Here is a 26,365-nt window from a genome sequence, read left to right as displayed (position 1 = left end):
ATGCCTTCTGTTAAAAATGATTGCAAGCAGAAGTGAAACATTAACATATTTTAGTCAACTAAGTTGTCCTCACAAGCTGTCCCAACTGGGAAAGATCTAAAACCAATCAAAATTCCAAAGACAGAACTAATATACAGTATCATATGTTACCTATTATAGGTTTAAAATCAAATTTCTCAAGGAGCTCAACTTTGTGTTTGTCCAATCACAAAAGATACATGAAAAGACAGTAATGTACAACTAGAATACGTGTCAACAATACAACTTGCAGAAGCACTGCAGAATCATACCGACTCTGTATGTAGCCATGCAGGTTTCCTCTTGTGGTAGTAAACATACGCTATTGAAGAATCCTCTTTTCTGATTTGAACGTCAACAGTAAAAAATTCCAAAGTCAATATTTAACATAGGGGAAGCCAAGCCATTGTAAAGGGAAAAATTTTAGCTCATCTAACATTATAGCTACTCACTTACATCCGTGGTGGAGGGCAATGCATATGAGTCACTTTTAAACTGTTTAAATTAAGGATTCCAGACCTGTATAATGAGGATAGACCAGTCACCAATGACTTTGAGATCTCATTAAGATGAAACCAAATATAACACATAAACTAAACAAGTTTGTGCCAATTAAGAGACCAGATCAAGCAACATGACACGGTAGTTGAGTTGGAATCACATCAAATAAGAATGGAGTAATTGCATAGGTTTTTAAGTTTTGAAAGATGCTTTCAGAGCACTAGAAACTAGAGTCATAGTTTGAACATATACTACACTCTAGTCAAAAGGCCACTACACAACATAAAAACAAACAAGAGATAGAAATGAATGCTAAAATTTTGTCATTCTGCAAAAAGTACCATTTTCATAACACTGTTACCATGAAAATAAATATAATGATTCTTGCTTGAAGGACGTACTCTGTTTTTTTCTGGTTGAAAATTTTCATTTATCAGCATCATTATTAGCACCGGTTACCATTGGATCAAACCCCCAAGAACTAGTCAATTATGCATTACCTTAATATTGAATGAACCTACTTTTCTGAGGGTTATCAGTTTGAGACTGCGAAATTAATAGTTCTTTTGCTCATGTTTTATTGAACTACTATCGTATTTTGTCTATTCAGAAATGTTAAAAGTGACATCTAATGGTAAAAAAAAAATATGGTTTTAAATTTTTCTTTTTTGGTAAAGGAAGAGACAATCATTATAATTGGCAGGAATGTAATGTCCCTTCTTGAATGATCAGCAAAGGGATGGCTCACAAGCTCATTTTCGACTCTGATGGGCTAGAGTCTCAATGGAGGAATTAATAAAGGGGGTAACTTAATAAATAAACATCAACTTTATAAAGTGACAATAATAGAGTGAGGGGAAAACACATTAGAAAGAAATTAAAAAGAGAAAAAGAAATTCAAATCGTAAAAAAGGGCAGAAATTGAAAAAGGAGAAATTAAAAGAGAGGAAATTGATTTCCTTCTCAACATTATGCATTTTTCTTTTTGGAGATTGGATCGAACAGCTCAGCGTCTCATCTCTTCCTTGGATGAGAACCCTTGGAAGAAAGCTGGATACAGTGGACGATCACCCACCATAGCTACTTGGAGGAGAGATCAGTCAGATCTCTAATCAGATTTAATTGTTGAAAGAGATCAGCACTGCAAAACACTGTTGAGATCAAATTTTCTGCCAGAGGAGACCCTTTCCCGATCACTCAGAGCTGGTTAAAAAGCAGGTGGCATCACTTTATGTGTTGATCGAGGAAACACAACCTTGGAGAGGCAGCTTCCTGTTGAGAGATCTATAGGGCAGTAGTTAGGATGATTTCTCTTTACTTGATAACTGCTTGTGATATCTTTTTACTTTTTCTTACTTATTAGCTTCTTCTCTTAAAATTATGTTTGTTCTTATCATCAAACAACTACCAAAACAAGAAGAACAATAGCACACAAGAACACAATATATAGGTTGCATGCCAGGGCCAAAATCTCTCCAAATTCAAAGGAAAACCTGTAAATCTCCTCTTCTTATAGATTCTTCAATTGACGAATTCCAAGACCTCTACATCAAGACCAATACCTTTCAAAGACCAAGTCCAACCTTACAGATGATGTGCTTCTTTTGTCCAAGTCAAACCCAGTCAAATCTCTTCCAGTAGCACAACTTCAACTTCTAGCTACAATTTTTCAGCGTCTACTTCAGGTCTGAAATTTTTGGCCCTCCCAGAAGCAGTTGTTATGACACATGTGAGATCATTCTAACCTTCCAAGGGATCTTCAGATTTTCGCTTGACTTTCTCCTTCTTCTAGGACTTGAGGATGACCTAATGAGCCTTCTTCTAGGACTTGCGGATGACTTAAGGAGCAAATGGCAGATAGAAGTCAATGTGAAGCACATGAGGATGTGATTAACAATCTCTCTCCTTGAAATCTAACATACCCGGTGCCTCCGGCGCTGCAGAGGTTGTGGCTCTGATGATTGCAAGGTCACCGTTTTAGATACTAAAAAGGGTAGACTTCTCAAGAGAAGACGCAAAGGTGTTCCTATCTCTCTATCAACCAAGCCTATGCTTGAAGGTCGATTATTAAATGCAAGACTAACTTAGGATGCAAATGCAAGATGAGATTAGCGGATGATTAATGAAGCACAAACCTCGAAGCACCTAGATTACGATTTAATCTGAGTTATACGCTAAGTACTTTATCCAAGAAATTCGATAGATAAGCTCAATTATGCAGAATTCTCACAATATGAAATGAAAATACTCAATTTGAGAACTAAAAGATACACAATTTACCACAAATCCATAATGGACTGCTTATCCAATCTCAAAAAATGTCAACGATAATTATCCAAGGAATGCACAATTATATCTCAAATCATTCAATTATCTGGAAACACAAATTACTCAATGACATGCAATTGCTTTCAATGCCACTTGGCTCAAAGAGAATTAGCCTTCAACACAATTACCATTCATTAATCAGGGAAACGAGAATGCTTAAGAACAACAAATTCCATCAAATTCTCAGAGTTACTTGCTAGACCAAATATATGAGATTAAATGTTCTTTAAACCAACAAGCGTATGTGTGTGATCTCAAGCAAATATTCAAATTCAAATTCTAATACCACTAAACCTTACCTATGTTGCCAGGAAACGTGGGTGCGGGGACGGGGACGGGGACGGGGACGGCATTTTTGGAAACAGGGTGCGTGGGTTCGTCGGGTAATATAATAATATTAAATTTTAATAATTATAATTTATATTTTATAATAAATTATTAAATAGTAAATAATAAATTATTAAATAATAATTTCAGGTGGGCCCCTCATATCTTGTAAAGAGAAAACCAAGATAGAGTCCTAACAGGAAGATGATAAAAAGAATTCTAGCTCAGGGACTAAGCGACCAAGATTACAAAGACACTAAAGCTGGAATAGGGAGACAAATCAACTGAGAATCTGAATAACAGTTGGAAGGTCACTGGAATAACTCACACAAAGGTGTCTGAACAGTGAACACAAATAACCTGAAGGCTGAAATAATTGGAACTTGGAAGTGAAACACACCTTAGCAAAGTAGTCAACACTAAACAAATAGATAAAAAGTTTTTGAACCCAAATGAATGTTTCACACAGTTTTCTAATTCAATTTATGAAATATCAAATATCTGTTCATGGAATAAAAACAAAATCAATTGAAAGAATTCAAGCTACGAGCTTTCCATCACTGGTAAAGTTGTGCTTGCTGTAGGCATGCGTGCATGAGCTAAAACAATGACAAAATTTTTAAATGTTATTTCAAATGTGGGATCATCCATCCCTACACCTGTGCATTCAAGGAAACTTGTAAGCTTGGAGATGCCTATTTTATGGTGCAAAATTAAATTTTAAAATTATCCCTTACTATGGGAATGCATCACAAGTCTGACTCATCTTTATTTGCAGATTTTCCATTACAGATGTTTTGAACAGGTATATGCAGCAAGCCAGTGTGGGTTTGATCACTGCCAACTAACTCTCATGAGTCATTTCTATAGAATCTGATGATTTGTCTGATCATAAAATGTTGATGTTTTACATATTTCACAATGGTTATTGTAGGTTACTTTTATAGGCAGAATAAGTCCTCTGTAATAGATTCTAAGCAGCTCCAGTCTCCTTCTATGATGAAGCCTGAAGGTTATGTCGAGACTCGAAACCTACTGCAGCAGCAGCTCGAGAACACCGTACTTCAGATAAACTTTGTAGAAAAAAAACATTATTTACTTAGATCACCAACCCAGATTTTGAAATCCTGAACTTCTCATAAAAGTTTTTGTTTTCATGCATGTTCAGTGATAAACACTGTCAGTTATAAACAATTTCAACCAGTGAAAAGCATGTGCCCTCTTTAGTGTCGGCCAGAATTCAACAAGGTTAGAGATACTTAATGCAAGACCTTGAACCCTGCTGAGGGAAAGAATCTACATGACATCCATAACAAATCGCTGAATGCGTAAGATAATAAACAGCCTGTTGTTACAGTTATATGAAATTATATGTGGATTTCTGAGTACGAGTCAATTTATGGGCCAAACGAGATTGACATAGAATAGTATAAAGTTTAAAACCTTTTCAAAACAGGTGACCATGCAAGAGGCTGCTGTTAAAAATTTAAAGTACTGATAGAAAAACAAAATACTAAATAGAACACACGCTGTAAATACTAAATAGAACACACGCTGTAAATACTAAAGAGTAAATACGCACTGCAACTGTCCGCCCACTGCTGCCGGAAGCTGCCCACGGTCCAGACTCCACGCTGAAGCTGCCAACTGCTATGCCGCCAAGAACCTCTGCCGCCAAGGAAGCTGCCCACGGTCCAGACTCCAAGCTGAAGCTGCCAACTGCTATGCCGCCAAGAACCTCTGCCGCCAAGAACAATGCGTATAGTGTTTACGGTTTCACTTATTTTTTAAACAATGATCTTTCCCTTTAAGATTTAGGGTGTAAAAAATAATTTCTTAAATTTCATTGTTTCAATAAATTTTTTTTATTTTTTTTTTATGGAAGAACCCATTATTTTTTAATGAAGAACCCAAAGAACCCCGAAGAACCCCGAAGAACCCAAAGAACCCCGAAGAACCCAACTTGAAGAACCCGAAGAACCCAAGAACCCAAGCACCCGAAGAACCCAAGAACCCAAGAACCCGTCAAAGGCGAAGAACCCAATTTTTTTTTTTGAAGAACCCGGTTCTTCACAGAAGAACCCGGTTCTTCACAGAAGAACCCGGTTCTTCTGGGTGCGTCTGAGAAGAACCCGTACCCGTTTCCGGGACTTGGGTGCGGGAACCCGGTGCGGGTTCGAGAACCCCACCCCCGGGTGCGGGTACCCGTGCAACACAGAACCTTACTGAAATGAATAATGTGAACAATCACCTCTACAATGAGCCCAAAACAAAAATTATACTTATGGAAGCAGTGAGATTAAGATGCCAAACTAGTGTCAAATATGTCAAGAAATTTTGAATCAATGAGCTAACAACAAAGATATTATTTAGGAAAGTAGTAAGCCTTCTTATAACGCCTGAAATTTCAGACACCAAACTAATGCCAAATCAGTGATCAATTAAACAATTTTGAATTTAACTGCCTTCTCAAATGTACCCAAAAGAAAGATGCAATTTAGTATACTAATTAGACTTCAGAAAGCATGTGACAGTTATTCAAGTTGTAATTTTTATCCCTAATGATTATCTTGCTAATGTGTTTAATTAATATCACAGTTTAGATATCTTTAAAAGTCATTGTTATGCAAGTTTGTCAACTTGATTAATTAGATAGTGAAGCAAAGAAGGGCTTAGGAAATCAAACCTGAGGCCCTAGGCCTAGAAAATACTTGCTGAATTAGTGGACCAAACACCCTCAATTTTGAACCAAACCTTTATCAAAATTTTGATTTCCCTCACAGTGAATAATCTTCCCAGGTCTACGTTAAATTTGAGGGTTGCTACAGGCAACAAGATATAGTGTTAAAGACTGAAGGGTTGTTATAGGCAGCATTTGAAGGCCTTGAGGCCACGGCACAACAAGGGAAAGTAATGCTAAGGGTTGGCAGCTAAAGCCACAACAGAGTAGGAGGAAAGAGCCGAGGACTACAGTGGGTAATGCGAGGGCTAAAGGAGCAACGGCAAGCAGATTGAAGGGATGGTTTGGGACCGGTGAGAAAGGAGAGGAGGTTGGGTTAGGAGAAAGCAGAGCAGAAGAGAAGGGAAGGCAGAGCGGAAGAGGGAAGAGGCAATGACAAAGGGGTTAAGGAGCAGGGAAGAGAAGAGGCAATAGCGAGGAAGAAGGAGGAGGAATAAGGTTGTCGTGAGGGCTTTATGGGTGGTTGGAGGACCACGGTAGACAGATGGAGGGTTGCAGCAAGGTTTAGAAGGGTTTACGACAGGAAAGTATGAGGGATAAGGGTGCAATGGAGAAGGAAAGAGTTGTGGATTTAGGAAGAGGAGGCAGCGGCAAGGTTAAAGGCAGCATCAGGCAGAAGAAGGAAGGGTAATGCGAGGAAGGAGATGGAGAGCGGAGGAGCAAATGGAGACAGGTCGAGGGGAAGTTGAGGCTAAGCAGGTTGCTGAGAGAAATAAGCCAACATAAGAGGGATAGGAGGGCCAGTGAAGATCTGCATTAGGCCTCTAGGGCCCTAAAAATTTTGCCCAACATTTCACAATTTTTTTTATCAAACTCCAATCTTCTTCCTTCACTAGACAAAATTTGATTTGTGGCCTTGCAAACAATATTTGAGACAAGATTTTGCCCTCTAGGGCCTAGATCTGTCTCAAAACTCCAAAATTTCCTTGAAGAATTTCAGATCTCCACCTGCACAAAATAAAAATAAAAAATACCCAAGACGAAATATATATACAAAAGTTTTAAAAATGAAACCCCAATGTTATAAAATTAAAACAAAATTACTTCATATCTATACAATTAAAATACAAATCTACTAGATCTGAGGAGTATGAGGATATAAGATCTATCAATTAAACTCAGTATATGAAAAATAAATAATTTTAGATGAGGCACTAAACAAGAAACCCTGCAAGATAAACTTCTTTAGATAGATTTCGGGGTTTCATCGGGAAAGCTCTTTTGATCTTATGCCCTGGGAGTTGGTTGGTCCAACCGAAGACTTCCCCTAACACAAGCTTTTTGAATACAAATGATTTCTGCACACTCAAGATCAAGCAGTAAGATCAACAGAGATACAAAATAACAATGTAATCTTAAAGAATTAGAGATACCTACTAATTAAATTAAATTAAAATGCTATCTTAAATCCAATAACCTATGCAAGATACATGTGCAATAAGTTATTCCATGAAGGCCAATAATCAACAACTTATAAAAATATTATTCAACAGAACATGAAGGATAGTATTACCATAAGCAACAGAAGAGGAACACTGTCATCAATGAAAATCCCAAAGACTTTACATTATTATTATTACAGAAAAATTACAAGAGAGCTTCAAGAGTTAGTACATGATTCAATGATCAGACCCTTTCTGAGACAAATGACTCCTAATTTATAGATAAATTATGCAAACGGCTAGTTGGATTGATCCCTGTCAAAGTAATCTTGACCATTAATAAATATTTAGTTATTTTTTAATCTCCACCGTTGAAATATTTATTTTTTGAGAAATTTTCGATTTTCTTTTTTAATTCCTTTCTAATTAGCTCAAAATTAATTATTTTTACCTAGTTTTCTAAAAAATTTGACTTTGACTTAACCACCAAGGCCCAACAGTCGAAAATTTTCAATATTTCCTTGGTGGGGGACCTCTAAAAATTAATTTCTCTAGAACCCACGAATTTTTAATTTTGGAGATTTTATTTTTCCTAAAACTTAATTGACTCTAATAAATAAAATTTTTTGCTTAGGATTTTAATTTATTTTTGCCAGAAAATTTAATTAATTGACACATGAGGGAATTAATAATTTTTTCCAACCCTCTAATATTTTAGCATCATGGCTAAAATATTATTTTCATAGATAATTACATTTCAACCCTCAAAGGAGGAAAACTCATTTATTATAAACCCTAAATTATTTTACCCAATTTTGTGACTCAATATGATCTAGTAGACCAAGTGATTTGTAATAAAATAATTTAGCCAATCAGCTAAAATTATTCCCAAATCACTTTACAGAAGACTGAACTAGAACACCAGGACTTACCTACGATCTTGATGACAAAATCCACCCTAACTTTGGGGTGAGGCTAGAAGAAAAAACTCTGCCAACCATTTGTGTTTAGAAACACAGATGAATTAGTGAGACGAAAAAACTCCTAGGATGAAAATCACCATCAAAATGATAGTCTTACCATGGTTGTTACGTACATTATGGTCTTACCAAGATCATTTACATTACAAACTGCAGAATGGGTTTACAACTCTGATAAAATGATGACAGATGAGTGATGAATCTAAGATGATCTGAATGCTCGAACATGACAGAATCTCCATGTGAAAAAGTGTATTGCTATAGGGTAGTTGACACCAAGTGGCGACTCCATTTTCTTTTCATTTATTTTTCCTAGACAAGAAGCCTCCCTCATATCAGCTTGTTGGTTGCTTTTTGGATCCTAGAATTAGATTCATTGTTCAGGTGGCGACTCCACTTCCTTCATCTCTTGATTTTCTTGAGCAGAGATCTCTTTCCATCATCCATTTGGTCCCTCGTTATTCATCATGGATTATTCGTTTAAACCATGTCATTTTACTGATGATCTCCATGATTTACCAGAAGTGGCCATTTCTAAATTACCTTTGTTCTCGGGTGGTGGTTCAGTTGCTGTTAGAAGGCATTTATGGAGTTTTTATCATATAACGTTCATGTATTGTAGACTTCCTTAATATGATCATGAAGATGTCAAAATGCGTCTATTTGTCCTTTTTTTAGAGGGTGATGCTTTGAATTGGTTTAATAATTATCCTGAAGACTCTTTCACTTCTTTACAAGACATTTTCAATGATTTTAAAGATAGATATGGTGATCCAAATAGCTCGCCTTGTGCCCCTATAATTGTGCAACAGAATGAAAGTAATCTTATGAAAGGTCCAGCTGTCGATGAAAGATTTCAAGACAATTCTTCATATCAGAATGTGCCACCCACCTGTACCATTGCAGATCAAATCCATGATAGTTGAAAAGCAGAGACAAATTATAAAATCAGTGTCAACAATGAAAAGGAAGATTAGAAGCAAATTATACAAGAACTAATGCGGCTGGTAAAAAATATGGAGATCAATCAAACTAATTACGCCAATGATGTGAGAACTTTATGCACCCACCTGGAAAAATGTAATAAGGAGATGGAGATCATGCAAAATCAGCATGCTAAGGAAATTGAGGCCATGAAGACTAATCATGACACAAAAATTAGTTTTATGCAAAGCAAGTTATCAGGCTTAAAGGAAAATATGACGACCATGAAAGCTAATCATGATAGGGAAATTAATTCTATGCAAAATAAGTTATTGACCATGGAAGAAGACCATGCCAGGGAAATCAGTGTTATGAAGGTTGAACACTTTAGTTAGATGGATGCCATTACAATACAGGTTCAGAAATTTCAATAGCTGTTAGAGGATGAAAGAAACTAGGGAATGCCAATAGATTAGGAGCCTCTTTATCTGTTACAACAAGCTCCATCATATTATGAGGTCCTTTGTTCCATTGAAAAGTGGATAATTGAAGGTGACCTGGATAAAAGGGAAATTAATAATCAGGTTGATGCTCACACGGTTAATCCACCAGTCATTGAAGATCAAGTTATAACTCATGGCACCTGTGAGATTGGTCCATCATCCTTGACAGGGCAGATGCAGAATGAAGAAAGACATGTCATGCATATCTTACATACTTCATCTGAGAGCTTTGAAGCAGAAAGTTCCACGTCATCAGTGATACAGCCTGCCACGAAGAAAAAGCGCAAGAAAAAGAAAATGAGAAAAAGATTTGATGCATCAGATGGCTGCAAGTAGCTTGATTTTTGGATAGGGAAAAGTCCTACCATATGCAGAATTGGACATGGCACATCCGAGAAGCAGCCGATAGATTTCCCTGAAAGCAGGCAAATGCTCAGTATACATTATATTGAACACATCTGATGCCATGGGGCATCCTCTGTATTTCTAACCCTACTCCTTGTTTTTTCAACATTTTCATTTCTGTTCTAAGATTAGATTTACTTTTCATGTTACTAGATAGTTAATAAATCAAGAGCTTATATCTTTCCTGTGCTTAATGTTATATGATGATTTTTGGATGGAAGCTACTTATGTTTTATTGTGTGTTGCGTGGATGCAGATTCTGGATTCTCACATTCCTACAGTGCAGCAACGTGTCACCAAGTAGAGCCAAATGTTGGCCACTATGTGTCAACTACCCATAGCAGTGTACACCCCCTTTTTTTGCAAAAGGGATAGCGCTTGATCGACGTGTCCGTGTCATTCGACTATCATCATCAGCTCGCTCATATTATGTTGTAAACCCAGTCTGCATGTGTAAACTGTAAATAATCTTAGCAGATCTGTAGCATGTATGTAATTGCCTAGGCAAACCTAATTTTCTAGTGATAATCTACGTTCCGGAAGGTTTTTTGTCTCACCAATCCATGATCGGCAGAGTTTTCCTTTAGCTTAACCCCAAAGCCGGAATGGATTTTGTCATTAGAATCTTAGGGGAATCCTATTGTGCTTCAAGTCTATGTAAAAGTAATTTGGAAATAATTATAACTATTTGGTTAGGTTATTACAAATTGCCTGATCTGCTAGATTATAGTTGTGTCGCAAAACTGGGTGGTCTATGAGGGTCTATGTCAAATGGGTTTTTCCCCTTGAGATGTAAAATTGTAAAAGTCATGATGTAAAGTGTCTTGAGGGTGAGAAAATGTTTTATCCCCTCATAAGTCCTAAGTCCTAGGTCCTAGGTGTTTTTTCCAAAGAATAAGTTCGAGGGTCCAAAAATAAAAATAATAACAAATAAAATAAATTAAAATTTAAAAATAAATTAAAAAATAAATAAAAATTTGAAAAATAAAATAAAATAATAAAATAAGTCAAAATTTTGAAAAAATAAATGCAAAATTTTAATTTTTAATATATTAAAATGCATTTAAAATTTTGACGGATGAGATTGAAAAGGATTTTGATCCTCATTGATGGTCAAGATTAGTTTGACATGGATCACTCAAACTAGCCGTTGGGAAATTTTCCTTTAAATAGGGTGTTAGGGGTCATTTGAGATCAGATTCGATTTGTGAGTCTTGTGTTGAAGAAATCTCTCTTGTAAACTTTTCCTTGTGCAATAAAGAAAGACTTTAAGGTTGAAATCTTGCTGGTGTTACTCCCCTGAAATGTTGTAAGCTGCTTTACTTTCTGCATAAATTTATTTTCAGCCATTAGTAATAGCATGGTGAAGAGTGATGTTGAACACAGGTATCTTGTTTACTCACTAGGGTTTGAATGGTAATAAACTTTCTGAAAAATAATGGCAGCTATTTCCATTAGTTTTGGATTTTACAACTATTATTTTCCCTCTTTATTGATAGTTGAAGTGAGCTATGCAGGAAAATCTAGATTGTAAGAATCAACGGGCGTTTGAGGAAGTTCTTGGCTGAACTAGCCAACTCCCAAAAAGCATTATCTTGTAGAGTCCAGCCAGTTTCGATTCTGGGTCTATCATTTAAGTTTATTTTTGAATGCATGAGAAATTTCTGAAGTATTTCATAGTAAATCTGAAATTCTGAAAATATTTCTGTGGATTATTGACAAATCTGGCTACTTAGAGTCATTATTTTGTGAAAAGCTGTAATTATTTAGTTAAATTTTGGGTTTTGTCCTTACATATTTTGCCTTTGGTTTTTCTGTTTTTGCAGGTTACAGGAAGAGATTCTTGTTGGAAGCCAGATCTAGGCCCTGGGGGGTAAGATCTGGCCTCACAACCAGTTTTTGCAGGGTCACCGTTTTGAAATTCAAGGGGTTTTTCCAGGCTATCTGTTTGCTACCTGGGATTTCATTTTGACAGAAATTTTCGAATTTTTATTTTTATTTTATTTATTTTTATTTTTATGCTGTGGCATTCTGGGGTTTCATTTCATAGAAATTTTTCTTCGAAATTTTAAAAGGCAGGTTGGGTGATTGTTGTTTCACTTCCATGCGTTTTCTCTCCATGCAATCTCACTCCTTCAGCAATCTGCCCACGCATCCTCACACACTGTCCAGTTTCCACGCACACCTCCACCCATCCTTTCACCTGCAAATTAAATCAGCGCAGTCTACCCACCGTCCATGCTGCCCAGCCTCATTGCAGCTCTACGCTGCCTTTCGCCCTGATCCACGCAGCAACCTCACTCCATTCTCTGCTAAAACCAGCTTCCTTTCCTGCGTATCCTCTCCAAATCTTCGCTGTTCCACGCATCTACGTGCAGCTACCTCCCCACACTGCCGGAAATCCACAATTTTTTTTGTCCACTGCCATCATACCTGCAAACACAAAAAAAAACCTCCACGTAGCTCTCTCTCTCCCTACGTTCAGCAAGCTGCGTGCACACTTCTCTAGCTCCCTTCCTCACCTGCGTGCTGCATTTCTGCTGCAAACCTATCATCCCTTGAACGCTTCCATCCATGTCCAGCGCTCACGCAAACTTGCAAACAGTCACGCAAACAATAACCAACGATTTTTGATATGTTTGCGTTTGGATTTATGGTTTAACGGGTAATGCATCTTTTTGTATAGTTTAGTTTTAGATTTTAGAATTAAATCTTTAGTTTAGATTTTAATTTTTTAGTTTATGTTTAGTCATATGTTTGCCTTTTCTTTTGTTTCATTTAGTCTTAGATTTATTTATTTATTTTTTTAACTTTAATCATAATAAAAAAAAATTAATAAAAACAAAAAAGTTTTTAGTGTTTTGTTTTATTTTCTGAGTTAGCGTTAGTTCATATAGATCGATTTTAGTTTAGATTATTTTTTTTAGTTTTAGATTTATTAAATTCTTGTTTTAGTTTGAGACTTCTTTAAATTTAGATTTAATTTTGTTTAAAGTTAGAATTCAATAATAAAAAATCATAAAAAGTTTGAAAATAAAAAATCGATTTTCTTTTTTTAGATTAGCTGTTAGTTTCAAGTTTAGTTTTGTTTTATTTTTTAATAAATCAAAAATCATAAAAAATATAAAATATAAAATATAAAAAATCATAAATGGTTTTTAAAAAAAAATATAAAAAAGGTTATTTTTCTCATTTTTTTAGTTTCGAATAGATTTTAGCTTTATTCTGATTTTTTTTAATTTTAAAGTTTAAAATTTTTTTAAAAAAAGTTCTTTTAGGATTTAGTTTACTCTAATTTTTGCTTAATTCATTTTTGTTCTATTTAAAAAAAAAATAAACAAACTAAAATTAAAAAATTAAAATGGGCACCAAAAAAGTTCCTTTATGGGTTAGGATTTAAATTTGGTTTAAATTTAGATTAGATTAATATTTAAGATTTTGAGTTATTTTGTTTAGTTTTTCTTTTAATTATAAAAAAATCTAAAAAAATATAAAAATACATATTTAAAAAATAAAAAAAATTCTGAAAAAAGACTAATTAAAAATTGGAAATTCTTTTTAAAGTCTTTTTTCTGTTGTGGTACAGTTAAATGTGCTTAAAATGTTTATTATCTGGAGATTAACTATTTGAAATTCGGTCAGCATTTAAATTTCGTGGTTGCTTAAAGCATTCAATCTTTAGAAATTTAATCACTGGATCATTATTAATAATTAGAAGAAGTCATATTAATCACTGCAGTAGGATTTCCATTTTAGAAATTTTCACAAGAGGTATGTTGCCTGAATCACTGGAGATCCTCCAATTCCAAGTGCTAAAGCTTCAAAAAAAAAAAAAAATTATTATTAAAAAAAATAAGGGAATTTTTTTTAGAAAAAAATTATGAACAAATTTTTTGGTGAGGAGGGAAGCTTGAGGGTGGAAGTCGTAAGGCTGGAGGGATAAGGACAAGGGGCTACAGTGAAGGAGGTAGGCCAAAAATGAGACGAAGGCCTTAGGGCCCTACAAAAAAATTTGCACATGATCCTTTCGAAATTTGTCCTCAAACTACAAACAAAATGGAGATGCCCTTCGGGGCTTGAAGCTTTCTCCAGAATCCACAAAAATCACCTGCAATCTTCAGAAATTGTTCCTGCAACAAACAACAGATAAAAACCCAAAACATGTATATGCAAAAATATGAAATACCCAAAACCACAATGAATTAGAAATTTTCTATTTACAAATCTACAATGATATTCTACAGATCTAGCAGATTTGCAGATGAAGGCCCTCTATTAGCCAGATTTAAACAAATTTTGCACAATATTTAGAAATAAATTTGAAATTTTAAACAGGCACAAACCCAAGAAAAACCTTGCAAGTAAAATATTCTATAAAATGACTTCATAAATTAAAAAGACAGTGGGCTCTTCCAGATTCTATAAACTGAGAGTTAGTTGGTTCAGCTGAGGACTTCCCCAAAAGCCCAAATTCTGAATGATAATTTCTGCACACTTAGATATGATTGTTAAATTAATAGAGATTTAAAAATGATCATCAAGTCATCAAGAAATAGAGATACCTACTACTTCTATCAAATTAAAATGATACTCTAAAAACCCAGAAATCTGTGAAAGATACCTGTACACAGATCGATCTTGAAAGGTTATTAACCAGAGAAAACAAATAAAAGTAGCAAAGTATTAAGAACAATATTACCACATAAATCTGAAAGAGGAACACCACGATCTGAAACCCCAAAGTCTTTGTGTTTTATTAACCAAAAAAAATTACAAAAACTTTCTTAGAGCAAGTACACGATTTAGAAATCGGATCCAAATAATGGAGAAAGGCCTCACATTTATAGAAAAATTCTCCAACGGCTAGTTGGCTTGATCCACATCAAAACAATGTCAACTATTGATGAAAATCAAATGATATTTTAATCATCACCGTTGAAATAAAGTTACTTTTTGAGGAAATTCGAATTTCAGTTTTAATTTCCTTTTAATTAACTCAAAAATGATTATTTTGAGTTAATTGCCACAAAAAGTTGACTTTGACTTAACTACTATAGCCCAACGGTTCAAAATATCTTGAAATCTTCAATATTCCCTTGGCCGGGGACCTCCAAAAATTAGGAACTTTAAAACCCATGAATTTTAAATGTTGGAGAATTTAATTTCTCGTAGGACCTAAATTAATTAAATTTTTGGCTTTAGCATTTTAATTTATTTTAGCCAGAAATTTTAATTAATTGACTCATGACGGAATTATTAATTTTTCCAACCCTCTATCATTTAGCCATAGTGTCTAACTATGGAGGACCATGCACTAAATATTTTTTACATGAAATATTACATTTCTAACCCATGAAGGGGGAACACCCGTTCGTTATAGACCCTCAATAATTACTCATTTCTGCAACACAAAATATGATCTAGTAGACTAAGTGACTTGTAATAAAACAATCTAACCAAATAGTTAAAATTATTCCCTATCACTTTAAAGAGATTCGATAAATAACACTAGGATTCATTTAAAATCCTAACGACAAAATCCACCCTAGCTTTGGGGTTAGGCTGGAGGGAAAAGCTTTATCGATCATCTGTGTTTAGAAACACACATGAATCGGTGAGACTAAAAATCTCTTAGGATAGAAATCATCATCAGAAAAATAAATTTACCTAGGTTGTTACATACATTTGTCTTACTATGATCATTTACATTACAAAATAGAGAATGGGTTTACAAAACTCGAGTGTAAATGTAGCTAATAATGATGAATCTGTGGATCATCTGAGTGCTCGAACATGATGGAAATCCATGCACGAGGAAAAACTTTGTCCATCATCCATGTTTAGAAACACACATGAATAAGTGAGACTAAAAACCTCCTAAGAAAGAAATCATCATCAGAAAAATAAATTTACCTAGATTATTACATACATTTGTCTTACTAGGATCATTTACATTACAAAATGCATAATGGGTTTACATTGTACAAAACTCCAGTGTACATGTAGTTGATAATGATGAATATGTGGATCCTCTGAGTGCTCGATCATGATGGAAATCCATGCGTGAAAAAATGCATAGCTATAGGGTAGTTGACATGGAGTGCTCAACATCTGGCTCTACTTGGGGACATGTTGCTTCATTGAAGGAATATGAAAATCCAAAATCTGCACCCAAAGAAAACACAGAATGACATAAGTAGTGTCCAACTAAATATAATCCAAAAATTATCATATAACATTAAGCATATGAAATAAAAGATCTATAACAATTCTATAAACATGAAATGTAAACTTAATCTAAGAATAGAAATAAAATGTTGAAATGACAAGGTGTAGGGTTAGAAATACAATACAAAGGATGCCCCATTGCATCAGATGTCATCTTTGAAGAATAGCTTGAGCATTTGGCCATTTGCAGGTAAGTCAAGTGGTTCACCATCCAATCTGCTCAAGTGGAATGAATTTGGACCAACAATGCCTCAGATAATGTAAGGTCCCGGCCACAAACTGTCAAATTTCTTATGCTTTGCTGGCTTTTCATTTTTACGATCCCATAGTAAAACCAGATCTCCAACCTGCAAGATCTAGACCGAGAAGATTTGTCAAAGTTTTTCTTAATGTTAGACTGATTCTTGCATATACTATCAAAAGCCCTCTTGCGAGTTTCACCCAACTCTACGGTTTGATCAATCTTGTTTTGGACAACATCTTTATCACTAGCAAACTGCTCAAGGAGTTGGTAAGATGGTAATTTAGGATGGACGGGTAATGTCACATCCATGCCATAGACAAGTTCAAAGGGACTTTTACTAGTAGCTTTCTTTTTAGTTATCTTATCTTCCCATAAAGCATACTTGAATTTGTTGTCCCAGGACCGCTTGTTATCTCCTGCTATCTTCTTGATAATGGTTATAAGATTTTTGTTACTTGATTTAGCCAGACCATTACCCTGAGGATAGTAGTCAGATGAACGAGATAACACAATGCCATACCTAAAACAAATAGACGAAAACTCTATAGAACTAAAAGCCTTGGCATTATCAGTGGTGATTCTAGCTAGGACACCAAATATAGTAATAATATGATTTTCAATAAAATTCATTATGAACTTTTCAGTGGCATTCTTAGCAGGAATGGCTTCAACCCATTTAGTAAAATAATTAGTAGCCACCAAGATTTATGAGTAGCCATTGCTAGAATTTTCATGGAATTTTCCAATGAAATCTAGACCCCAATGCTGAAAAGGTGCCACAACAGCAACAGGTTGTAGGGGCAGGGCAGCTAGCTTCTGCTTCCCAGTGAACATTTGGCAAGTTTGGCAACTTCTAACAAATTTATGAACATCAGAAAAATATATAAGGCCAATAGAAACCAACTCTAAGGATTTTGTGGGCGGTGGTTCTAGCAGCGTAATGACCACCACAAAATCCTAAATGAAACTCGGAAATCAACTTTTTAGACTCTATCTCATCAACACATCTAAGTAAAATGCCCTCAAGATTTCTCCATTTGAGGACATCCTTCATAAGACAATACTTAGTGGCTTTTAATCTAAGAGCCCTTCTCCTATGAGCAACTAAATGGTTAGGGCATGTAAGATTTAACAAATAATAAATAATATCCTTGTACCATTCATGCTCTCATAATCTTTGCAGTTTAGGGGAAGATGAATCGTTAAGACAAATCAAACCAAGAGCTTTTACATTTCCCTTGGTCATCATTTTAACCAAAACTTGACCTTTGACTAAGTTGGTGGGTCTAATCTCTACATCTTATTCTTGAATCTTAGTAACCACCTAGCATGAGTCCCTAAGAAATCAATTTCAGTTAATATATCTTTAACAACAGAGTGTGGGACAGAAGCAATGATCTTGGAATAACCCACATAAGTCCTGAAATGCTTAAGAGATTTAACTAAGGCATAAGCTTGATTTTCCATGGGAGTGTAATTTAAGTCAGAATTCTCAAGCACTCTACTCATTAAAGCTATAGGTTGTTCGTGATAGTCCTTGTTCTTTTGTAACATGACACCAGTAATGGTATCTTCATAAGCAAAAGAGAAAATCATGAAGTCCTTCGAATAATCAGGACTGTTGTCGCGCCGATTAGCACGACAACGCTCAGACCGGGGGCTGTCACTCTGATCCCCGATCCCTCCGTTTAAGCCTGTCTCCCGCGGCTAAGGGGGGTAGTCCCTGTGAGATGATGAGGCCAACTGTCGACCAGTTGGCTGGGAGACACGAGATACGATTAAGATAAGCACTAGAAAGATTTAATTAATTTAGCAGACCAATGCCTTATGAGATTATAGTTAAGATGATTACTTGTTAGATGATATGGAAACGTAGATCGTGAACATCAATCATTTGTCATTGAAAGATATCAGCTAAATCACATGACCAAAACGATATCCGGCAACTGAAAATTTTGAAAAGATAAATGCCTTAAAACACCCCGAGAATCGCAAATCATTAACCAGATATCAATTTCGTATCTCGGCTTGAAAATTTAGATCCCAGCATGAAAGATATAACATGGAAACCACTGAAACTGGCAAAAATAATTTTCCACAAATTTTTTATATATATATTTTTTTAATTTTTTGAATCTTTTTTAATTTTTTTTTTTTTTTTTTTTCAATATTATAAAAAAAAAAAAATAAAAAAAAATTAAAAAATCTAAAAATTTAAAATTTAAAATCTATTTAAAACTAAAATCTAAAACACTAAACCTAAGCCTAAATTTTTTTTTAAATAAAATCTAACCTAAAGAATGAATTACAAAGCTAAAGTTATCAAAGTCTAACATTTAAAACAATTAAAATCTAACACCAATTAAATATATAAAAAAAACAAAACTAATACATGAAATATACATATGCTTACGTCTAAAAAAAGAAACTAAAAATACAATAACGAATCTAAAAATTAAAGCACAAACCTATAACTAAACCCTAGAGAACTACGACTCACTAAACTACGACTGAGCAAAATAAATCAAGGCTACGACAGCGGAACGCATCCAAAACTGGGCACGAAAATTGCAGCTAAACCCTAAGAACTACGGCTTGACCCATACGGACAATAAGACTCAGATTTCCCTGCGACTGACCCTTCCAGATATACGTTTTGACTCAGCATGAGATGGAAAAACGACTGAAAGCTGATGCCCAAATCGAAATAGAACAAATGCAAACGATATTGAAACACCACGCAAATATATTTCATAAATACGATACCTGTGGCAGTCTTCAAACGACGGCGGATATCTGTGGCGAGTCTATACATAAATGCAGCTATTCGAAAGAGGAAAAACGCGAAAATGTAACCCTTAGCTGCCGACGTGACTGCGTGATGGACGATTGCGGAAATCATAAAACCTTCGACCAGGGAAACAACTGAATGCCTCGACTGTCGGCTTTTCTTGAAATCTGATGATATGCGTATGTATTATCCATACACGGATTATCAAAGCTCGATATGCAGATCTATTTCCTTATACGCAAATGGTCCCGCCTTTTATGCAAGTAATCAGCGTCGAATATGCGGGTTATATCATGTTATGCGAGCTATAAGTGTTCATACGCGAATTAACATAAGTTTGGGCAGGTTATCACCGCGGATTTGCTGATTGTTACTGATCCACAGGTTTCTCAGTCTCGTATCAGTACTTTGGCAGCCTCGTTTTCAAACATCTGGTGCTGAGATTTGCATTTATGTTCCTCCAACAGCGATTTTATAAAACGCATCAACATTTTTCTTTCCTCATTAGCCAGATAATAATAGATCAGCACAATATGAAATGCCCTAGGGCATCTGAAACCTCGAGCTTAGTGCGGAAGGACTGCTGGCGTAACAAGATCACCCAAGGAAAAAATACACCTGAAACCAAAAACTGGAAAACCCTAATTAAACCTGATAAAAGCAAAACTCAAAACCCTAGATCAGCTTAATTAATGTACAAATTGTGGCCCCTGAAATGCCAGATTTAGAAATAACAGCAGTAATGTTTTCAATATATCAGAAATTTTGAACTTCACTGTGAACAGAAAGAAAATCTCTCAATGTAAAACAGAAAGGAAAATCTTAATGATTAACCCAGGGCACAATCAGCTGGGCTCTGCACAGAAAAGCCTGTGGGAGTCGGCTGGTTCAGCCTAGAACTTCCCCAGACGCCCACAAATATCCTTCACTTAAAGATTTCCTGCACACCTCAAGCAAACATCAGTAAAGAGGGCAAGAAATGCTGCTAGATTTCAAGAATAATGGAGATACCTGCCATTATTCCAGAAACCCTACAACATTCAAACCCTAGCACGTGAGCAAGATACCTGTACTCACAATACTCTGAAAACAAGCTATTATTAACTGCTGAAAACTGAAATATGCAGAAAAACAAACATCTCACAGCAATTCCAGAGAGTAACACCAGCCAGTTTTGAACCCCAAAGTCTTTTTATTAACCAGAAAATCAGATTACAAGAGAGCTTTTTCAGTACAGACTCACAGATCAGATGATCTGAAAATGACCCCTAGCACCCTACTTAAAGGAAATGCCTCCAACGGCTAGTTCGAGTGATCCATGCAGAAATGATCTCGACCGTTGATGAGGATCAAGACATCTCTTGATCTCATCCGTCGATTTATTCACTTAAAATATTATTATTTTATTAGTTAGGGTTTTTGCTTTATTTTTTTAATTTTTTACTTATTTTATTATTTTTATTCATTTTTTTAATTTTTTAATTCATTTTAAAATGGATCATCGAACTAAGCCTTCAGAAAACATCACCTAGGACCTAGGACTTAGGACTCATGAGGGGATTTAAAACATTTTTCGACCCTCAGGACACATTACATCATGACTTTTACAATTTACATCTTAAGGGAGAAAACCCCTTTAACATAGACCCTCACAAATCACCCAGTTCTGCGACACAACTATAATCTAGCAGATCAACACACTAGGATTCTCCTAAAATTCCAATGACAAAATCAATCCCGGCTTTGGGGTCAGGTTTGAAGGAAAACTCTGCCGATCCGTGGATCGGTGAGACGAAAAACCTTCCGGGACGTAGATTATCATTAGAAAGTTAGGTCCACCTAGGCAAATTACATACATGACTCATGTCTGCTAAGATTATTTACAATCAAGACATGCAGACTGGGTTTACAATCAAAAAAGATCAAGCTGCTGATGATGGGAGGATGGCACGGACATGCTGATCAGGTGCTGCCCCTTTTTGCCAAGAAAAGGGGGATGTACTGTATGGGTAGTTGACCGGTAGTGGTCAACATCTGGCTCTACTTGGGGACACGTTGCTGCTTGCAGGAATGTGAGAATCCAGAATCTGCATCCATACAACACAAAAATAAGTAGCGTCCATCCCAAAATCAGCATATACATTAAGCACAGGAAAAAAAAGCTCTTCATTTATTAACTATCTAAAGCAGAAATAAAAATGCGGAAAAAACAAGGAGTAGGGTTAGAAATACGATATAAAGGATGCCCTACGGCATCAGATGTGTTCAATATAGTGCATACTGAGCATTTGCCTGCTTTCAGGCAAATCTGTCGGCTGCTTGTCGGATGTGCCATGTCCAATTTTGCATATGGTAGGACTCTTTCCTATCCGAAAATCAAGCTGCTCACAGCCGTCTGATGCATCAAATCTTCGTCTCATTCTCTTCCTCTTGCGCTTTTTCTTTCTGGCAGGTTGAATTACTAATGATCTGGTACTTTTTGTTTCAAAACTATCAGATGAAGTATGTAAGATATGCGTGACATGTCTGACTTGCATCTGATCTTTATCATTCTTAAGTCTGTCTGGATCACCTTCAATCAACCATCTTTCAATTGAATCAATAACCTCCTCATAATAAGATGAATCTTGTTGCAGCAAATGAGAAGGCTCCTGATCTGTCGATGTTTGCTGGTTTCTCTCATCTTCCAATTGCTGAAACCTTTGAACTTGTATTCTAATGGCATCCATCTGACTAGAATGTTGAACCTTTATATCACTGATTTGTCTGGCATGGTTTTCTTGCATGTCAGCCACCTGATTATTATGATTGAACGTCATGATGGTCATTTCCTCATCCATAGTTAATAACTTGTTTTGCATAGAGTCAATTTCCTTATCATGATCAGCTTTCATGGTCACCATATTTTCCTCTAAGACTGACAACCTGCTTTGCATGATTCTAATTTCTGTTTCATAATTAGTTTTTATGGCCTCAATTTCTTTAGCATGGTGACTTTGTGTGACCTCAATCTCCCTGTTACGTTTTTCCAGATGGGTGCATAAAGTTTTCACATCATTGACATAATTAGTTTGATTGATTTCCATATTTCTCACCAGCATCATTAGGTCTCGTATAATTTGCTTTTGCTCTTCTTTTTCATTGTCATTTGTCCCTGATTTTTCACTATCATGAGCTTGATCTGCTATATTTCCAGTGGATGATGAATCGTCTTGGGATCTTTCAGCTGAACCTCTTATCAAATTACTTTCATTCTGTTGCACAATTTTAGAGGCAGAAGGCAAGTTGTTTGGATAACCATATCTATTTTTAAAAGCATCGACAATGTCTTCTAAAGAAGTGAAAGATTCCTTTGGAAAATTGTTAAACCAATTCAAAGCATCATCTTTTAAAGAAAGGACAAATAGACGCATTTTGATATCTTCATGATTAAACTGAGGGGATCTACAGTATATGGTCATGATGCGAGTAAACACGACTATATGCCTTCTAACAGCGATTGGATCACCATCCGAGAAAATAGGTAACTTAGGAATGGCATCTTCCGGAAAATCATGGAGACGTGCAGTAAAACGACATGGCTTAAATGAATAATCCATGATGAATGATAAGGGATTAAAAGGATGATAGAACTAGATACCTGCTCAAGAAAATCAAGAGATGAAAACAGTGGAGTCGCCACTTGAACAATGAATCTGATTCTAGGATCCAAAAAGTAACCACAAGCAAATATGAGGAAAGCTTCTTGTCTGGGAAAAATGAGAAAGTGGAGTCGCCACCCAAACAAGAAACAAATCCAAGAGATGCTGCTGATATGGGACGAAAATATGCCAATAATATTGAATTTGCCAGCTCAAATGAGAGATGAGAAGATGAGAAGATGCATGTCGATGAAAATCCAGGAACATAAAAACTCTGTCCCCGGCAACGGCGCCAAAAAATGTTGGCGTTGCCGACTCAAACGAATGATAGACAGATGAACGATGAATGATGAAAAGATGTTGAAACACCAAGGACAGAAAAACTCTATCCCCGGCAACGGCGCCAAAAAATGTTGTCGCGCCGATTAGCACGACAACGCTCAGACCGGGGGCTGTCACTCTGATCCCCGATCCCTCCGTTTAAGCCTGTCTCCCGCGGCTAAGGGGGGTAGTCCCTGTGAGATGATGAGGCCAACTGTCGACCAGTTGGCTGGGAGACACGAGATACGATTAAGATAAGCACTAGAAAGATTTAATTAATTTAGCAGACCAGTGCCTTATGAGATTATAGTTAAGATGATTACTTGTTAGATGATATGGAAACGTAGATCGTGAACAGCAATCATTTGTCATCGAAAGATATCAGCTAAATCACATGACCAAAACGATATCCGGCAACTGAAAATTTTGAAAAGATAAATGCCTTAAAACACCCCGAGAATCGCAAATCATTAACCAGATATCAATTTCGTATCTCGGCTTGAAAATTTAGATCCCAGCATGAAAGATATAACATGGAAACCACTGAAACTGGCAAAAATAATTTTCCACAAATTTTTTATATTTTTTTTTATTTTTTTTATTTTTTGAATCTTTTTTTTTTTTTTAAAATCTTTTTTTAAATTTTTATTATAAAAATGAAAATTAAAAATCTAAAGATTTAAAATTTAAAATCTATTCTAAAAAAACTAAATTAAACTAAAACTAAACTAAACCAAAATTTAATAAATAAATAAAAAATCTAACAAAACACTTTTTGATTTTTTTATAACAAAAAATTAAAAAAGAAACTATGCCAAAATCTAAATAAAAAGAAACTTAAACTAAAAATCTAAAAAAAAGAACATTACGAAATGAATTTAAAATCTAAAAAGCTAAACCATATTTAAATCCTAAATAAGAAAATTTTACAATCTATTTTAAATGAAATCTAAAACATTAACTATATGAAAACGTAAAACCTAGCTACCCTTCAAAATGAAACCGAGCTGAAATCATTTACGCTATCTTATCAAAAAAAATAAAAAAAAATTGCAGCCATACGCATATCTAAAACCTTGAACGCTGAGACTATTACGCCTAACCCTCAGCAAGAAAATCAAAACACAGGACGGATGGCTAACCGCAATACGACTGTCTCTTGGTCACCGGAGGAAGGGAAACCCAGCACCGAAGCTCAGCGAAGGGATTTTGCAGTCGACGGCAGAATGATAAAAACTCGAAATCAATCTCTCAGCAGAATTAAAAAAACGAGTTGCATTGTTACCTGCGTGATGGCCTGAAATCTTTGACGGATAGCTGAATGCGGATTTGTTTAAAGCTTGCCTGAGGTTTAATACCTTGTTTCCACGCAAATCTGGCACTGTCGGCAGCTTGAAAACGATGCTGGAATAACCTTTTTATACAGTCATTCCCACGAGAGATTGAAAGCACGACGTTGCACTGGACGTGAACTGTCTGCTACGCAAAATGGAGAAGAGATCAACGCTCATTTGATAATGAATCGATTGCACAGATCTGTCTGTTGGCAGCGTAAAATTTATTCAATTCTTTCAGCCAGCAACTGACATTTCATTACAGCATTCAAGACCATGAGCTAAGAAAAAGGAACCCTCCTGCTCACGCTCATGCCACGGCAGTGATCTGAAGAATTTTTGTCTTTTGAAATACTGGAGCAGAGTAATTTCACGCCATAAGATTTGATTTATCAGTGCACAGAATGCTGAAGCTACAGAAAACTGGTAAAAAGCTTATGGTCCCAATAACAATTTAACTTTCCTGCCAACATTGTGCCTGCAAGAAGAAAAACAAAAACTCGGCAGATAATATGCAAAACCTAAAAGTAAAACCCTTCACAATTAACCTAGAATCACAAAAAAATTATAGCTCTGGACAGCTAGATTTGACAATAATTGCAGTAATATTTTGAAATATCAGAAACTTGAACTTTACTGTGAACATAAAGAAAATCTCTCAATGTAAAACACGCAATAAAATTTAAAAGATTAACCCAGGGCACAATCAGCTGGGCTCTGCACAGAAAAGCCTGTGGGAGTCGGCTGGTTCAGCCCAGAACTTCCCCAAACGCCCACAAATACCCTTCACCTAAAGATCTCCTGCACACCTCAAGCAAACATCAGTAAAGAGGGCAAGAAATGCTGCTAGATTTCAAGAAATAATGGAGATACCTGCCATTATTCCAGAAACCCTACAACATTCAAACCCTAGCACGTGAGCAAGATACCTGTACTCACAATACTCTGAAAACCAGCTATTATTAACTGCTGAAAACTGAAATATGCAGAAAACAAAACATCTCACAACAATTCCAGAGAGTAACACCAGTCAGTTTTGAACCCCAAAGTCTTTTTATTAACCAGAAAATCAGATTACAAGAGAGCTTTTTCAGTACAGACTCACAGATCAGCTGATCTGAAAATGACCCCTAGCACCCTACTTAAAGGAAATGCCTCCAACGGCTAGTTCGAGTGATCCATGCAGAAATGATCTCGACCGTTGATGAGGATCAAGACATCTCTTGATCTCATCCGTCGATTTATTCACTTAAAATATTATTATTTTATTAGTTAGGGTTTTTGCTTTATTTTTTTAATTTTTTACTTATTTTATTATTTTTATTCATTTTTTTAATTTTTTAATTCATTTTAAAATGGATCATCGAACTAAGCCTTTGGAAAACATCACCTAGGACCTAGGACTTAGGACTCATGAGGGGATTTAAAACATTTTTCGACCCTCAAGACACATTACATCATGACTTTTACAATTTACATCTTAAGGGAGAAAACCCCTTTAACATAGACCCTCACAAATCACCCAGTTCTGCGACACAACTATAATCTAGCAGATCAACACACTAGGATTCTCCTAAAATTCCAATGACAAAATCAATCCCGGCTTTGGGGTCAGGTTTGAAGGAAAACTCTGCCGATCCGTGGATCGGTGAGACGAAAAACCTTCCGGGACGTAGATTATCATCAGAAAGTTAGGTC

The 26,365-nt window shown here is 35.7% G+C and overlaps 1 protein-coding gene across 6 annotated transcripts in view; it reads right to left on the bottom strand.

The window, feature by feature from the left end:
* The window catches only part of LOC149153497 (uncharacterized), a 746,732-nt gene that overhangs the window by 312,661 nt on the left and 407,706 nt on the right, over positions 1-26,365 (bottom strand). For 5 of the 6 annotated variants that reach the window (XM_089440790.1, XM_089440791.1, XM_089440788.1 and 2 more), the window contains 2 exons: positions 475-537; positions 291-360 (listed from right to left, as the gene is read on the bottom strand). In XM_089440790.1, the coding sequence (XP_089296916.1) occupies positions 291-360; positions 475-537 (133 nt within the window). Of the gene's footprint in view, positions 1-290; positions 361-474; positions 538-16,312; positions 16,684-26,365 lie in introns of those variants that run through there. The other variant, XM_089440793.1, reaches the window with a different exon arrangement.

Source organism: Pinus tabuliformis, chromosome 9 (assembly GCF_031772625.1).
Source record: "Pinus tabuliformis cultivar Carrire ecotype Pingquan chromosome 9, CPIR1, whole genome shotgun sequence".
Lineage (NCBI taxonomy): Eukaryota > Viridiplantae > Streptophyta > Pinopsida > Pinales > Pinaceae > Pinus > Pinus tabuliformis.
The sequence above is the reverse complement of the archived record's forward strand: the minus strand, read 5'-3'. Positions and strand labels throughout refer to the sequence as shown.